This window comes from Peromyscus leucopus, chromosome 8b (assembly GCF_004664715.2).
Source record: "Peromyscus leucopus breed LL Stock chromosome 8b, UCI_PerLeu_2.1, whole genome shotgun sequence".
Taxonomy (NCBI): Eukaryota; Metazoa; Chordata; class Mammalia; order Rodentia; family Cricetidae; genus Peromyscus; species Peromyscus leucopus.
In genome coordinates, this window is record NC_051086.1 from 102,785,811 (window position 1) to 102,803,338 (window position 17,528).

The 17,528-nt window shown below is 53.9% G+C and overlaps 2 protein-coding genes across 7 annotated transcripts in view; both read right to left on the reverse strand.

Moving 5' to 3' along the window:
• The window catches only part of Timp2 (TIMP metallopeptidase inhibitor 2), a 48,453-nt gene that overhangs the window by 19,422 nt on the left and 11,503 nt on the right, over window positions 1-17,528 (reverse strand). The gene's annotated exons all lie outside the window — the stretch shown is intronic.
• Cep295nl (CEP295 N-terminal like) lies at window positions 6,325-17,100 on the reverse strand. 6 transcript variants are annotated; one of them, XM_037201454.1, is made up of 3 exons: window positions 15,979-17,100; window positions 15,035-15,127; window positions 6,325-8,198 (listed from the first exon to the last, which is right to left on the reverse strand). In XM_037201454.1, the coding sequence occupies exon 3, from the start codon at window positions 8,073-8,075 to the stop codon at window positions 6,375-6,377; it is 1,701 nt and encodes a 566-aa protein (XP_037057349.1). In that variant the 5' UTR covers window positions 8,076-8,198; window positions 15,035-15,127; window positions 15,979-17,100; the 3' UTR covers window positions 6,325-6,374. The 6 variants fall into 6 exon arrangements, with proteins under 6 accessions (XP_037057349.1, XP_037057348.1, XP_037057347.1 ...); XM_037201453.1 differs by having other exon boundaries at window positions 15,035-15,167; XM_037201452.1 differs by having other exon boundaries at window positions 15,933-17,100.

Here is a 17,528-nt window from a genome sequence, read left to right on the forward strand (position 1 = left end):
TTACACCAATTCAGTAACAAAGTTCAAATTCTGTCCATAACTAGACCCTGCGCCTGCCACTTGGGATCAGTTTCTTGTCCCTTTAGAGAGGGCAGCACAGCACTTGAGCCCAGCAAAGGCTGCCTGACCTTCGAATCTGAATTAATTTGTCTTTAACCCTGAAAGTCAGTCCCCCACTGCCCCAGTTTGACACCCTTAGCTGGGGACATAAGACCAGCCACACCGTTCCTGGCTGTGTCCTAGGACAGCTGCCACCAGATGGTTACATTGTCCAGGACGCTGTCCTTGAAGAGCTGTGACACCTGACTGGGGCCGTGGAGGGCACGGAAAGAATTGGATGGGCTTCCCTTCTTCCTTACAACTGGCCAGAGGAGCTGCCGCGGATAGGGATCAACACAGGGGCTCAGCCCCGGGACACCAAAACCTGCTCTGCCTTCCAGACTTGAGGCCACACCTCAGCATGTGGGGTACAGGCATGGGTGAGCACACTCAGCATGTGGGGTACAGGCCTGGGTGAGCACACTCAGCATGTGGGGTACAGGCCTGGGTGAGCACACTCAGCATGTGGGGTACAGGCCTGGGTGAGCACACTCAGCATGTGGGTACAGGTCTGGGTGAGCACACTCAGCATGTGGGGTACAGGCATGGGTGAGCACACTCAGCATGTGGGGTACAGGTCTGGGTGAGCACACTCAGCATGTGGGGTACAGGCATGGGTGAGTACACTCAGCATGTGGGGTACAGGCCTGAGTGAGCACACTCAGCATGTGGGGTACAGGCCTGGGTGAGCACACTCAGCATGTGGGGTACAGGCATGGGTGAGCACACTCAGCATGTGGGGTACAGGCATGGGTGAGCACACTCAGCATGTGGGGTACAGGCATGGGTGAGCACACTCAACATGTGGGGTACAGGCATGGGTGAGCACACTCAACATGTGGGGTACAGGCATGGGTGAGCACACTCAGCATGTGGGGTACAGGTCTGGGTGAGCACACTCAGCATGTCGGGTACAGGCATGGGTGAGCACACTCAGCATGTGGGGTACAGGCATGGGTGAGCAGCCAGGTGTCCTGAGGAACCAAAGGCAAGTTTGGTGCCCACAAGTCCTCAGGTACCAAGGACTTCAGCTCTGCCTTCTGTCTCTGGCCTCATGGTGCCCACCTCCCCAAGTCTGCCACCTCTAGGTGCCCTCTGTAGATGGCTGAGGTTGTTCACTGAGCTCTGCTCTGCCTTGTCCCCTCCATGCCCAGCCACTCTGGGCTAGTGAAAAAGACCTTCTCCAAATCCTTTTTTCTCTCATTTCCCTAAAAAGGAAAAGGGGGCTGTCTTTCAGTAATTAAAAACAGCCCCGTGCTGGTGAGCAGGATTCGGCACTGCTTCCCTACATCGGCATCGGAGACCAGCCCCTCCCACAGAAACTCCCAAATCCGATGATCGATCCCCCTCACAGGCAGTAACTGAGCTTATGGGGGAATGTGAAACCAAATAGGGCCCCAGCCTCGGGGAGGGCTGAGCCTACTCAGGATGAGGTCAAGACATGCTCATCTATAACTCAGGCCAAGACGAACAGATGGGTGTGGCTCAGGGGGAGGCAGAGAAGAGAATGGGGTTGTAAGGCTATGACCTGGGGACAGCAGGACATCCAGCTCTGGGCACACCATCCATGGTCTGGTGCCTGGGAATGTGCCAGGCCTGCCTAGCAGCAGGCTGCCTGCCCACCGCTCAGATTCTAGCATGCTAGCTCGCACAGGAGGGCGGCTGTCCGCTAGATGCCCGTCTCCATGGAGACCAGCTTTCCCATCTCCATTTCCTGCCCGTTGCTTTGGCTCTTCCTGGGGAGGGCGATGGCATATCTACTTCAGCGAGCAGAAGGCGGCTGCAACATTCACGGCCCAGTGCTCCAGCTGCCTCACGCCCCCCAGGACCCTGGCTCTCCACTCTAGGCCTGGTGAGACGGCCCACGCCCTGCCACCCTTCCTTCCCAGCTGCGGGCCAGCGGGATCTCATGCCAGGGCCTTAAGTGCGGCCCTTCCCATTCACGTGCTGCTGAATCATTTGAAAAAAATGCATCCCGCTCCTGGGAGGGTTTGCTGAGAACAGTGTGGCTTTGTGGAGGAGGCTGCTGCTCGACAGTTTCTCCGCCAAGGAGCCGAGGGCCTCGAGGAAGCCAAGCTCAGCCCTGTAAATCCCAAACCCGGGTAAGCGGCGCAGCAGCCTGGCAGGGCTGGAGGCGGAGAAAGCCTCGAGAGGTCCCTGGGGAACCCTGCCAACCGCTGTAAGCAGTCTCCACACAGCACTGAGGAAGGGGCTGGGTGACATGACGGCAGAGGCCGATCAGAATCTTCTCACTCAGTGGCGGCTGCCACAGAGGGCCAGCAGTCATCTGTCTTCGTCCACTCGTTTCCAGTGTTCAGCACTGACAGGCCCTGCCCATGAGTGGGACACTAAGGCATGGGGGCTGTGAGCTGAGTCGACCATGTCTGAAGGGAGACACCAGGACGTCCGTGGGTTCCTACTCGCCCCTCTCATTAGCCCAGCCCCACCCCCTGGCCATGCCATGGAGTATGGGAGGATATTCAGGACAGCTCTCATGTCTCCAACCAGATGGTTCAGGACCTGTGCCTTCCCCAGCCTGGCTCCTCTGGAGACTGGCTGGAGCCTGGCTCCTGTCTGATGGTCTCAGAGGTCTGAACTGACCTCTTGCCATTATCTACTTGTTGGAGGGACACAACAGTCAGAGGAGGTCCCTGATCTACTCCCAAACTCACACCTTTTCTAAACCCATCCTCTCACAGGTATGGAATCCCGGATGCTGCCTGTGCGTGGGGTTAGGTGGGGAGAGGTGACCGACCAACCGTGCCTCAGGGGACCATCACGGTCGTGACTGACTGATGCACCCCATGTGGCAGTGAGCAGGGCATGAGCCTGTGTCTCTCACCTGTTGGACACTCTGGGCATGCCCAACCTGTGGACAGTGACACTGATGCTGTCCTTCAAACCTCTTGGGCAAACACGGTGCCCGTCCACCACTTGGTCAGTCCCAGATGTGCCTGAGTCTGTGTGCTTTGGAGGAAACGCACGGGGCAGAGACACAAAGAAGCAGCTTGATGACTAGTAGGATTCTGATAAATGCAGTCCACAGCAGGAGTGACCATCCTGCCCCCACCCTGCCGTGTGAGTACAGAAACACAAAGCCAGGGAGAAGCTCCAGACTCCAGAGTACACAGTGCTCTGAGGAGGTCCGTGGCAAGAGCCCAAGAGTGCTTCGGAAGGAGGGCGATACAAAGCCGGCCTCCATGCCTGGGTTCTCCTGCTTCCCCCAAACCCAGAAACTGCATGCATCTGTCAGTGCTTCTCTCCCGCCCCATTCTCAGTCAGCCCGAGGCCGGGCTGGCCGGGCAGCGTGTAGGACTGGAGTATATGACTATAGGCGGCCCTCCACCCGGCCAGCACGGCCATCTGTGTGATCGAATGCTTCAGGAAGGATCTGAGTAGCGCTGCGGGAGCCCAAAGTGTTCCCCTTTGGATACCTGTGTCAAGAACGAGAGAGCTGGTGAGAGATGGCCGGAAGCTGGGCGTGAGGGGAGGAGGCAGTGTCAAGGCTGGGGAGGTCAGAGCGTTGGCCCTTGCCTGGCACCCAGAGTGGCAGAGTCTTCACTCTTGTCGCTGTGATGCGCTGGTCCCTCGTGGAGGCTGAGGTGAGAAGAGGGGAGGGGGCTGGGCGGCCCCAGGTGGCAGCCACTCAGATGTCTCAACACAACCAAAAGAGTGAAAATGGGGTCTACACAGACTCCTGAACCGCTGGGGATGAGGTGGGAGGCAGCCATGACATCCCCTGAGAGAATCATCGGGAAGTTCTATTTTTAGGGGGAGGAGAGCCTAGGGACTGGATTTACTGCCCACACCACTGGCCTGGGCCGAGGCTAGCCCATCCCCCTCAGCCTTCTACCCGATAGTGGGGAAAGGGCAGGGCATCTTCTCATGCGGCTGCCAAGGGACAGTGTAGGTGTTCCTGTCCGGGCAGAGATGACTCACCCTCCACCACGTCTCCTTGCCCATCCCTACACCTACTTTTAGCTCAGTGTAGCCCAGAAGGAGCGCTTCCTTACTCAGAACACGGGCTGGCCGCAAATACCACCTTTGTAAATGGAAACAAACCAGTGTGCTCCAGGAAGATGTGTCTGCTCACTGGGCTGCGGCTTCCGACTGAGCTGAGAGGCTCAGTTATGCAATGTGAGGTCCAGTTGTGACCACAGCCCAGGGGTGTCCCAACACCCGCTCCACTCTTCGGTACAGAGGTGACCCTGCAGGCTGTCCATGCAACACTGAGCATCAACGGACAGTCAGGCACCAGGCGGGAACAAGGTATGACGACCGAGCCACAAAAGGCAAACTGCTGTGAGACGCTATTAGCGTCCAGGCAAATGAGCAGTGCGGTAGAAGGAAGCCTCAGGTTGGGGCTGCTCAGAACCACACACAGGGCCAGCGTCTCACATCTTGCTGTAGGTCTAGTCCCTGGCCAACACTGGTCACACAGGCTGCTCTCGGCTTGTGTTTTCTACTAGCCACCAGTTGCATGGCCCTCATGTGCCGTTCACTGCTTACCTCCTGGGACAGAGTTGGGGACAGGGTCAGGGACAGAGTTTGGCACTCGGTATAAATGAGAAATATCAGGAAAGCAGATGGATCTCTTTCGGGAGAAGTGGTACAAATGGGAAGCAGAGGGGTGGTAAACGGAGCCCTCCACCTACGTCCCAGCTGCACGTTTTCATTTGCAGCTTCCAAAAGCGTTTTAAACAAGAGATGGTGCCAAGCTGGGGTTAGCCTATGAAAGCACTTCTCAGCACCAGACCCGATCCAAAGGCACTGGCTGCACAGCTCTCTTTTCAGGAAGGGGCACAAACACAGCTGGGATCCTGGAAGGCAGGCTCTGAAAGCCCACGAAAATATCAGACCAGGGTGAACACGAGCAGGCGGAGGTTCCGTACTTGTGGCTGGACATCAGCAGCTAGGCTAAGACCACAGCAGGGAAGAGGGACTTCAACCCCAAGGAAAATGACCAGCCGTGTTCAGCACACATCTGTATGCTGAAGGGCTCAGCAGGTGCATGTCTGAGGGGGGCACAAGGGATAAAGAAAGAAACTCAGAGGTACATGGCCCAGGACCTGTTTTGGCTCCCTCTCCCACCTAGGTCTCGGATTCGGCTGACATACTTACAGTTGTTCATTATATTATCTACAAACACATAGGAGATAAATATGGCCATTTACGGACCAATATTATTAATGTGTCATGATCAGATATGATTAATCAAGGTATCTGAAGAAGGCCATGAAAGGAAGATGGGTGGGGGAAGGGAAGAAATGAGAAAAGCCTCAGGAACTAACCAGGAGCCACAGCCAGCAGCCACCGCCCCAGCCCACTAAGTCCCATTGTACTTGGCCACGCCCACTCATGACGGAGTCCTCTGGGGCAGACCCCACACCCACCCCACCAATACCTCCACTGCAGTTTTGGGGACTGATCCTAGGGCCTCACACATCTAAGTGACACTGCTCCGAGCCAGGCCCCTCTACAGCTGCTTTGAGGCTGCGGAAGCAGAGCTGAGCAGTGGCCGGAGGCTGGCTGGCAAAGTCAAGGCATTCACTCTTTCGGCTCTGCAGAGAAAAGTGTGCTGATCACTGCCTGCCCGGGAGGAGCTCACCACAGCCAGGCGGCTGCTGGTTCAGAGTGATCCCCATTTACCCTGCACATGCTCCCCACAGTCAGGTGGCTGCTGATTCAGAGTTGGAAAAGCTAAGAAGCAGGAAACTGAACACCCAGGTCGCCCCCTCCTCCCCTACCCATTAGCACTGGCCCCATCCTCACGGGGTGATACAGTCACCCAGCTGGGCTGGGCTTGCCTGCCTCCCACCCATAAAGATTCTAAGAATGCATAGATTGTGAAACAATGTTGGCTGTGTGTGTGTGTGTGTGTGTGTGTGTGTGTGTGTGTCTGTCTGTGTGTGTGTGTGTGTGTCTTCTAAAGGAGAGAGGTTTTAGCTAATGGCTCTGACAATGTCTCAGCCAGAGGCCAAGCAAGCAATGATGTATCTTTTGAAACTCTGCCCATCTGACCCTGAGTGCCCCTGAAAGGCCCATGTTTGACTAACCCATCTGAAGAGCCGGTTTACCTGGGGTTTCCATTAAGTACCCACAACCCATAAAAACAGACTCCATCTGCAGAGCATGGGCTAGACTCGCTCTCCGGACCCCACAGGGATTCTGCTTCTGCAGGAAGGAGTTTGCCAAGGTGTCGAACAAACAGAGATGCAGGCATGGTGCAGGCAAAGTGGCCATCAGGGATGTATTTATGTCGGGTGGGTCTGCCTTTAAAATGTTTTTTGAAACTCTTGCAAGCGTTTCCTGGCTTTTTCCAAAAACTGCTTGTGTAACTTGTTTTGCTCTAAAATCTGCTGCTGAAGGTCACGGATCATCTGGTTCTGTTTGTCCTCATCCAGAAGGCTGTTGTCCAGGGAAACGCTTTGGTCGGTGGTTATTCGGTCAGGGGCTGGGGGCTGGACCCCAGTAGGATAAGACTTGAGGATGGCCAAGCGCATCCTTCTGCGCTCCCTACGTTCCTCCTCTAGCTCGGCCTTGTAGTGGATTTCCAAGCTCATGTTGGGGTGTTCTGTCAGCTCCAGCAATGTCTTTTGCCTTCTCTCCTCCAACTCTGCCTTCTGTTTTTGCCTCAAAGCCAGCCAGCTTGCTGCAGAGCCCACCTGTTTCTCCAGGTAAGGCGTAAGGCTCTCTTCCTCCCCTGTGGCCGACTTGGGTGGCTCCCGTCCTGGCTCTGGGCTTTCTGAGAATGAGTCATCTTGTTCACTCAATGTTCCTGCCTCGAGATCAGGTGTCAGGCTTTCACTCTTTAAAAGGTGCCTTGCCATCTGTTGGTACCTGGGGTACTCAGTCTCACTTAGCAACTGTTTCAAACTGGTTTTGGACCACGTTTCAGGGGCCTCCATCTCCAAAGGACTCCCAGACTCCTCAGCAATCCTTTCTGCCTTCTCTGTACTCTCCTCTCTGGGGGTTTCGCTGTGCTCACCCAGAGTCTCGCTAAGCTCACCCAGAGTCTCTGTGCAGCTCTGTGGCTCATCTGGATTCTGGTCCGCCTTGAGCCTCTGTTCAAGGTGCAAATTCAGATGCTTCTTCAGCTTTCTATTTGTGTTAAACAATTCTTCAAAGGCAGACTCGATCTCTTTATGCCACTGATTCTTATCGCTGTACTTCCACGACGCCCCTGGGGGCGTGGCCTCCTGTCTGAAGGCGGAGCTGAGGGGCAAGGGCTTTTCTAGGTCATCTGTTTGGTCCTGCGGACTCTGGCCTCTGGAGTTGTGACTTGTGCTCTGAGCAAAGTGTGCAGTCCCCCTTCCCATCGGCCGCCTCCCCTCCCGGGATATTTCCTTCTGTACCTCTTCCGCACACTCAGTTTCCCCAGCATCAACCAAGAGTGGGTTGAGCTTCGCCAGATCTGCCCCTCTGCCCGTCCGAGGGCCCAAGGGCTGGTAGCCACCGTTGCTCTTACTCGAAGGCACCCGTTTCCCTTTACCCTTCTCACTGGGGTTTTGGCCCCGGGCTTTGGAAGAACCCTGTCTCTCTGAGCATGTTGCTTTTTTCCGGGACTTGGGGTGTTGCCTGGGATGCTCTTCCCGGTGGCCCTTCTCCTCTCTAAAGGCTGCTCTATTTCTCCCCTTAGACCTCATGTGTTTTGCTGATCTTCTCTGGTTGCGTTCGTTCATGGTGAGGTTGTTTCCCCTGGCCCGCCCTGTTGCTTCATCCAACAGATGGGTTAAATAGAGGCGCTCCATGTCTCTGACCTGCTGCAGGCGGGCCTCCCGCCACTCTGCCTTCAGCTCCTCAGCCAGGCGCTGCAGCTGCCGGGCTTTCCACTGCTTCAGAGTGACGTCGCTCTCGTCTGGGACTTGCATGAGTTCAGGCTTCTGCCTCAAAACTAAGGCTTCCTCATCAGAAGAGGGGCTCAGCTCGGTGGCTCGCTCTATGTCTCTCTCTATTTCTGTGATTTTTGCAGACATACTTGCAAGCAAAGGTGGCTGTAGCCAAGGTGCAGAGCGCCCGCGCGGAGGGACTCACAGCACACCTACAAGGCCAGGAGGGCACAGGCCGCTCGGGACAGCTGGAGGAAAGTATGCAAGGCCCTGGAGACAAGTGTACATGGGAATCTCAATGCAGGATACACGCCAAACATGCCCACCAGGTTTCTCCTCTGCCCCGGCCCCATAGCACACACTCCCTGACTCTTGCTTTCTGTCCCGAACACCTTGGATAAGAGCCTGGGGGGCACCTGTTCAGTAGAGTGCAGCTGCGGGGGACATCTGCAGTGTCTGGAGACGGCTTTTGTCATCACAACTGGAAGGAGGAGATGCTACCAATCTGGCGGGGGACAAGCCAGGGGTGTCAGTAAACATCCCAAAAGGCACAGGGTGGCCTCATGACAACAACAACAACAAAAACAAAAACAAAAAACAGCAGCAGCGGAGACTGAGAGCCCTCCACTCAGGTGCTGGGGGAGGTTGCAAAGAGGGGCAGGGTGAGAATGAGCCTGGGGAAGGAGAGGTGAGGCCACGGTTATGTGTGAGAGATCTGCTTATAGGTGAGGAGATGAAGGGGCACGAGAGGGAGGAGCGGCAGGCAGGGTGTGTGCTCATACATCTGTGTTACACACCTGTATGCACAAGAGCTGCGGTGTGCACGGGCTTGTTACTTGGATCCAATGCAAACCAGAGATGCAGGCACATATATCTGTGTGCCTGTCTTTGAGAGGAGGAGGACATATGCAGGCACGTGTGTGGGTGGACATGTGCTGGCTACACGGATCTAATACAGACCAGACCGAGAGGAGACGTGTGTTACATCACACCATGATGCCCAGCTTGCCACTGTGAGGTTCTCAGAGGCCTGCTGTGAGTCCCTGTGGTGCCACACCTTTCTGGAGAAGTTGTGCTTCCTAAGGGGACAGAGTCCCGTGGCCCCTTGAACACTATAGTCTGCAGGAAGAGCCCTTGACTGCCCTTTGTTTTAGTCGTCACATATCCATTACTGATAATGTTATAGTCCAGGCTCCTTTGGCACTGGGCAGCCATCATGCAGGTTTCCTATTTTGAGGTAGGGATCTCCCTATCTAGTCCAGGTTGGCGTGGAACTTGTAATCTTCCTGTCTCACTGCCCCCACCCCCAAGTGCTGAGCTTATGGACAGTGTCACCACACATAGCATAGGTCCCTTTTTTTTTTTTTTTTTTGTCTAGTAGCCCTGGGAGGTAAAGAGCTATTATCATCCATGGTTCACAGATGGGGAAGCTGAGGCAGGCAGCAAAGGGAACAGTGAAGCCAGGACTCATCACTGGAAAGAGGTTAACAGACCCTCTCTGACTGGGTAGACCACAGGGCCTTTGGACAGCCATGGCCCGTCACACTGTCACTGACATGGTCATATATGCCCCTGTGAGAGCTCCTTGCAGTTAGAAGCACTTTCTTAAAGCAGTTGCTGACACTACACCCACCAGCCTGCCAAGCACCACCGTGGCCGAAAGGAGAGGGTGAGAGGAAGCTGGGACCCTCAGCTCAGGGGTAACATTTTCTTTAAAGGGAACAGCAATCCAGCATGGGAAAGGATTTTTTTTTTTAAACAAATGTTTCCTGACAGTCAAAGGAAAGGAACCCAGACCCTTTCCTCACGTCACACACAAAGTCAACTCACGGTCAGTCCGCAGAGACCTAGTCAGGTCGAAAACTACCAATGTTTGGAAGAAAACAAGTATATATGTTCATGGCCCTGACTTAGGCAAAGGTTTCTTCGATGGAAGAGGAAAATCCAAGTAGTTAAAGAAATAATTGATGGATACATGACATCAGGAGAGTCACACGATCAAAACATCTGCAGATGCCAAGGTTTTCAAGACCGCAGAGCCAGTAAGAGAGTCCAGCCTGTAACACTTGAGCAGCTCCACAGGAAGACAACCTGACTGTACAGGGGCTGCAGCAAGATGGCTCAGCAGGCAAAAGCACTTGCTCCGTAAGCCCGACGACCGCTTGAGTTCAATCCCCAGGGTCCCGTGAAGGAGAGAACTGACTGCTGGAAGTTGTCCTCTCAGCCCTATACACGCGCTGAGGCATGCACACACACTCGTTCATATACACGCAAAAAGAACATAATATGTTTAAAGGATACAAATAGAACTGGAGAGATGGTTTAGCCCCGCTCTTCCAGAGGACCCGGGTGCAGTTCCCAGCACTCATGTTGGGGTGGTTCACATTAGTCTGTAACTCTAGCTCCAAAGATCTGACATCCCTGGCCTCCATGGGTCATGTGCACATCTCTCCACCTTACCCCCTACTCCCCACCCCTACTCTCCCATCTCCCCACCATCCCACACACCCCCATCCCACCCCCACCATAACATAACTAAAAATAATGTTTTTTTTTTTTTTTTGAAAGAGAAAGATACAGATAGGCACTTCACCAAAGAAGACAGATGCATGGCTAAGACAGCACATGAAAAGATGGCCAAGAGCCGCGTGCACCAGAGGAAAGCAGACTGTTACTGCTTCACGCCCTCAAGGATGGCTACAATCAGAAGAAGCCAGGGAAACTGGAACCCTGCACCCTGGTGGTGGGCGTGGGAAATGGGGCAAGGCACTTTGTCAACAGTCTGGCAGTTTCTCTGTTTCTCTAGGTCTATTGAGTGACCTGGAATTACCACATCTAGGTCTTTAGCCAGGAGAAATGGAAGTTCAGAGAGGCCGAATGACTCAGATCCCAGGGCAGCTGGATGTAAATGTGCATCTCATATCAAAACCCGGGCGAGCTTCACCACATGGGGAACAGCCATAGGGGTGTTGCGTTGGGTGGGGAGGTCTGTGTTGTTGTGACTATGTCTCGGATGGCACTTGAAGTGTGAAGTCTATTTCTGAGCCTGGAGCCACTGGCTCCCATCCTTCTAACAGAGACCTGCCATGTCTCTGCCAACCAGAGGTGCCCCCATCTCAGTCAGTCATCCTCATCCTCATGGAGAAATCTTTGGGATAGGCTTTGAAAAGTTATAGCTAGCTCCATAGCTCAGGAATCCATGTCCCCATGACAACTGCCAACAACATCTGCAGTGCCGCCTTTCTGCTCTTTCCTGTGCCCCTCTCCCATCCTATCTGGTGACCAGAGGGCAGGGCTCCACTTGGATTCATGGAGGGTCCTTGCTGAGCCTGAGACAGCCAAGGAGAAGCACCTGTTCACCTGTTATCCTCACCAGCAAGTCCCCAAGTGTCATCCACAGCCACCAGCAAGACACGCACCTGAGCCAAATGGGGTCAGCACCAGGCTGCATGGAAGAAATCCCAATGCCTTTGAGCAGCCAGGTAGAGAAATGCCCAGTGCCTGCCTGTAGTGGATATTTGTTCTGTCTATGACCTTGAAGCACCGCCCCTAGAGATGTAACAAGTAACTGTCCTACCTATCTATGACCTTGAAGTACCTGCCCCTGGGGCCTCGGGCCTACCCTTAAGACCTGAGATGCATGTACACCTCTTTTTTCTCCCCCTCGTGGGCTTCGATGCTGAGATGGACTCAGGAGGAAGAACAGTGTGGGACTGTACCTCGGCCTTCCAGGACCCTACGATAAATCTGTTCTGTAGCAAGCCCTCCTTCCTAATAAATTCCTTTACCCTTTAAGCAAGCTCTGTGGATTTCTCATTTTACCTGCCCCAATGAAATCAGGAACCAAAGTAATATAATCAAAAGCCACATGAGAAACCATAAATGGGCTCACATCAGCTGGGTCCCAGTAACAGGGTATGGGGTACTGCAGCTGACCCATGTAGATTCTGTCTCACTAGGCAGTAAAGTTATCATGTGGATGCACAGGTGTGCCTACTCCACAGCCATGAGGACAGCCACACAGCTACATAGTGGCCACCAGGCCCTCTACTTGCTGGGACTTGTGATAATGTTGTCACATCTTCCTACCACCAGGGACACAGTAGCCACAGGGATAAGCCCACCCACTGCAGTTGACCATCAATGTGAACACTCACTACACAGTGAGTACAGCAGATACCACTGCCTTCCCCAGACACAGGTCAACAACAGCCCAGAGCTACTACCTCTAGGGATGGCAGGGGGATCCTGGGAGCATGTGCCCTTTTAGAGATGCCAAGCCAGGTGAGGTTTGTGAAGACAGCCAAGTGGGGCAGGCTAGGTGGATTCAGCGCCGATAGCCACAGAGCCGGCAGGTCATAGAGCAGGATGACTTCACTCCCAGGCTTCACACAGATCCCTGCATCTCTCTGGAGATGCCCCATGGGTAGCTGAGGCTCAGAGAGGGTAAGTAACTCGCCCTCCACCTCCTACCCAGCCTGCACCAAGGTCTCAAATCTCGGCAGATAGACCCTGATCCAAGTTCCTAACCTGCAGGAACAGGAGTCAGAGCTGGAAGCCACTTCCAAGACACACATCAACTCTGCTCTGGGCTGGATTTGTTTTCTGGTTGCTGCTGAGGCCTGAGATGAGCTTGTGTGTTTTCTGGGTGTTTCCACGGGACACAGCAGTGCCTCTGAGTTCACCAGATGTTCCACCTGCTGCCTTTCAACAGCTGGCTCTCTCCCTCCCCCAACAGCAGGTAAGCCCCTAGGATTTCTTACAAGCCTTCCTGTCTCCCACCCACCTTCCTGCCTGTACCCTCTCCAACTACAGTACACGGAGCCAACTTACACTGGCCCCCTGCTGTCCTGTTGACCTCCAAATATCATCTACGGCCAACAGCGGTACACAGACCCGAACCATTAGCAAATTCCCAGGCTCTACCCTAGGGAGACCCCACCCCAGCCTGTAAGACAGCAGCGGGGTCAGGTCATGCTGTCCCACCAGCTCCAACACCAGTGACCGCGGCTGCCCAGCATCTTCACTGTGCCCATATGGGTTCTTCATGAGATAGATGTGACCCCCACATTCTCCATCTGTATCTGCAGACTCCTGCAGCTCCCCTCCCTGGGATACCCCACAATGGTAGCTCTTCAGCACACTCAGGACTCAGACACCAGCATTTGTGGAGACATACAGAGACAGTTACAGATTAGGGACATCAGCTAGAGAGAACATTTCTGTACAGCTCAGCTTTGCGATCTCATGCATGCAGTCTGACACAGCCATATCACACCAGAGTGGCTAGCACACAGCACACACAGCTCACCCTTTACAAAGCAACACACTGTGTTTTCTTTGGTTCTGTGGGACAGCAGAGGGGAACCGCAAGGGCTCCTAAGATACACAGAACAGGGTTTTCTTAAACTAAGTGACCCCAAACATAATGTGGACTTAGTGTCAATTTGTGCAGCTGCTGCGTCCTCAATGCCAGCCATGACTTTCACCTACCTCTTTTATTTTTATTTTATGTGCATTGGTGTTTTGCCTGCATGTATGTCTGTGTGAGGGTGCTGGATCCCCTGGAACTGGAGTTACAGACAGTTGTTAGCTGCCCTCTGTGTGCTGGGAGTTGAACCTGGGTCCTCTGGAAGAGCAGCCAGTGCTCCCGAGTGCCAACCCATCCCTCCAGGTGACCCCCTCCACTACCTCTCTTACAGAAGCCTGGCACCACAGGAATAAACATCTAGCAATTGAATGTGACATAAAAGCAAACAGGAGTATAGGGACCAGTAGGACTAGCTGGTGTCAGGGACTCAAGCTTTGGAGTCTAAGCTCACACATCCTAAAACACAACTCCCATAGGTGCTGATGACTCACATGTAAGACAGAAAATTAGCTGCAAGGCTCCAGCTTAGATGACTCTTGTGTGGTTTTGTTTAGATTGGGTCTCACTATAGGCTAGTCTGTATGTAGCTTGTGATCCTCCTGCCTCAGCCTTTCCAGTGCTAGGGTTATAGGCCTTGTGCCACCAGGCCCAGATCACAACATTTTTCAACAGATTGTATTCCTAGTCAAATCTGACAGGACAAAATGCAACAGGAATGCATCCAAATCTCACCACATTCAGCCACCAGAGCACGAGGCTTAGGAGACCAAGACACTGCCTGTGGCTGGGAGCCACACAGCCACCCGAAGCACCAGTATGACTTCTACCTGCAGTCAGAGAAGAATCTAACCCTGTGCCAGACAGCCCTGACAGCCCTGGGCAGCCTTGGACACAGAGGGGAAGAGGGACATTGTCTCCACAGCCAGGATGCCTCAGCAGCAGAAGAGATGGCCTGCGTCACTGAGAACGGCACCTGGATCAGAGGGAGCTCTGGTACAGGGAGCCGACGGGCAGTCATGGGCCTGTGACTCTGAAGAGATGAGAAGCATCTACGAGTGTGACAAGTGTCAGTCAGCAAAGGTCTTGCTGTATAAACACAAGGCCCTGAGTGCAGGTCTCTGGCACCCATGTAAAGTAGCTGGGAATGGCCGCTCGCACTCATGACCGGTGTAGGGGAGGCAGAGACAGGTAGGTCAGTCAGTGTGTCCAAACCGGTGGGCTCCAAGTTCAGTGAGAGACCCTGTCTCAAAATATATGGTAGAACGCAAACTAGGAAGATGCCTGATGTGGGCCTCTGGCATGTATGAAACCCAACAAACAAACCAAAAGCACAGTGCGAGCCGGGCCCTCCAGAGGCAGACACAGAGTGCGTTCCAGGACAGCCAGGGCTGCACAGACACATAGAAGCTGAGGGGGACAGCAGGATGAAGTGTTGGAAGAGCGACAGAGAACCACACTTGGAAAGACTTTCTCCCAGAAGGTTCTGGATTAGGAGGGAAGCAGGCAGAATGGCAGAAGGGGACGCCAACAAAGATCTCAGAGGGCAATGACAAAAGCCAGAGGCCTCTGCGGGGATGGAGTCTGGAGGAGTACGGGTGGCATGCTCTGTGCCCAGAGAAAGGATCTGAATGCTGTTGCCTCAGCCCCTCATCTGTGAAGTGTGCGATGGCAGCCTCTCCTATCACTGTGAGGACCACCCAGATGCTCAGTCATGTGGGGATTGGGTGGTACTTACTGTGTATGTCTCCAGATGACTGAGCCAGACCACCGAGGACACATTACAGGGAGGCAAGAGTTGGCCAGGTGAAAGGAAACACTTTCCACAGGGCTGTCTTGAAATCATTGGGTAGGTAGTGAGTCACCCATCACTGGAGGCATCCAAGCCAAGCCCAGGTGAAATAAACATCAGAAATGTTTTTAACCCCATTTCTCTGAGTTCTAGCTTCTATGACACACAGTTTGCTGCCTCATGCCCTATTTCTGGCCCTTCTCACCTAGCTAAGGTCTAGAGGGGTTGTTTCTAAAGTTGCTGGGCGGAGTGCTGGTGTAGCAGTGCCAGAATCTCCCCTAGGGGAGGGCATGGCGGAACCTAAGTCCTGCCTAAGTTCATAGCAGGTTTTCACCCAAATCCTGGGGATGGGGTTATGTGCTGACACTTTACCATCTCCTCACACTCCACCGGGGTCAGGTGAGCTCTACCAGGCTAAGACAGCCGGCCAGCCAACGAAGGGAGTGAAGGACAAGCTCAGATTTCCAAAGGCAGACCTTGTAGCAAGCTGACCTCTGACCTCAGGGTCCAGGCATCCACCAACCAAGAGGAGCACTTAAGGCTGATCCAGCTGGTGCCTTACTAAATATAGGGGTGGTGCCCACCACCTGCTTCCCACGTCCCTAGCCAGGTCAGAGGCGCCCACCCCAGCTGCCACTCTTGCTCCTTTGTGACTTCCCTCCCACTCCTCAATGTAGCTGTAGTGTCCACAAGCTCCAGCCCCGACTCTCAGCACCTAACCTTTCTTATAAGACAGGGACTTTTAAATTTGCATCACAACTTGGCCTGGGCATACGTCCTCCACAAACAGCTGGGTACAAAAAGAACCCCCCTCCCAGAGAAGAGGCAGACACCACACTCTTACAATCTTGTCCTAAGGTGGTCCAAGTGGGGTCTCAGGGGTCACTGACCCAGGTTAGCTGGAATGACCACTCCCCACCTCTGTCAGCAGCCCAGTGTCTGCCCTGGTGGTTAACTATGGGAGGCTGTTGCCATGGGAACGGCAGAGCTGTTGTGCTGTGACATCACCGCAGGGGTGAGGTCAGGGACAGAGACAGGCCAGCCAGAGCACAAACTTTCAGGTGAGAAGAGCAGTCACAGAGCTGTCCAAGTGGCAGGGGTCCTGAGCTTTTTGACGGTGCCTGTTTGAAGAGGTTTTGATGAAGCAGAGGCCATGCAATATAGAGACTCTCAGGTCACAGCCATGGCAGTGTGGATGATACCCTCTCTCCCCCAGCCTGACAACATCACGACCTCCTCAGGTGGCGCTCTCCACCCTAGCTGTCAGAACATTAAGAGGACATACTTCAAGGTCTCAAGGACAAATGCTTCCCATACCTTCTCCCGTAGAGACAGTAGCTGGTTGGACTTAGGCAGAGGGGATATGGGCTACTTCCCAACGGTACTGGGACTCCGACTGAGGCAGGCAAAGAAGGAATCCTAGCTCTGGCCCCTCTGTCACTCATAACCCTGCAGAACTCAAAGCCAGAGTGCTTGATCGTGTTTCTAGGGCTGGAGCATTCTCTAAGAATGGGACCGCTGAGAGCTTGAGTTTGGAGAATGTGGCTTTGAAAAGAGTCAAGAGTTTCTTCTATCAAGGAAAAGTGAGCTGCAAGGCAGGCTGAGGCATGAGACTCTTGGAGAACACAGGATCAGGAGAGCTAATTCGGGAACTGAGGGCTCTGACTGGGTTGGATGGGCTCTGGGAGAGGCCACTGACCATTGACTTGGGCCAATATATGATTTGTCCCCACAGGAGGACTTTCTCCACCAAAGCCTCCTCCATTTTTCTGGTTCCTTTCTCACACCTTTGCGATGGTTTGTTTTCTGTGACAACTTGACTGAGCTAAGGGACACCCGACTAGTTTGTGAACTAAGGGACACCCAGCAAGCTAGTTAATCTGGAGCTGTTTCTGGACATGATTAGCTTTGGATCAGGCTTTCTGGGCTACTTTGAGCAAGGTTGAGGACCCAGAAGTGAGCACTTTTTCTCTGCTGGGACTTGGGCACACATCTGATGTCTCCAGCCATCGGGGCTCCCGCCCCCCCACCCCTGTCCTTTGCTCTCTACCCTCACCCCACCCACTCGCCCCCATTCTTCAGTCTCGACGCAGACAAAACCAACCATGTCACTGCTTTCTGGTCTGCAGTGGCCGCTTGCAGTCTCTATCATGGTGGGAGCCCATTCCCATACCAAACCCTGGGCCTCCTTTCTCTGTGGATTCTGTTTCTCCAGGGAGCTCACAAATACAGCCCTGGGATGGGCTTTTGTGTCTCTTTCTCCTTCCCTCATCTCATGTCAACTCTTCAGCAAGAGAAAAGTTCCCAGATAGAGAATGTGCTGCTGCTTCAGTAGGTGGTTCTTTCGACCTGCCCCAAAGGGCTTCCAGTTTCCTACCCTCTCCAGGATTGTTCTGGAAAGTGATGTTGCCACACCCAGCCACACCCGGGCTCTCCTGAC

Excerpts from the sequence above, each read along its gene's own strand:
- Cep295nl (XM_037201454.1), bottom strand. The coding sequence starts at position 8,075 with ATGTCTGCAAAAATCACAGAAATAGAGAGAGACATAGAGCGAGCCACC.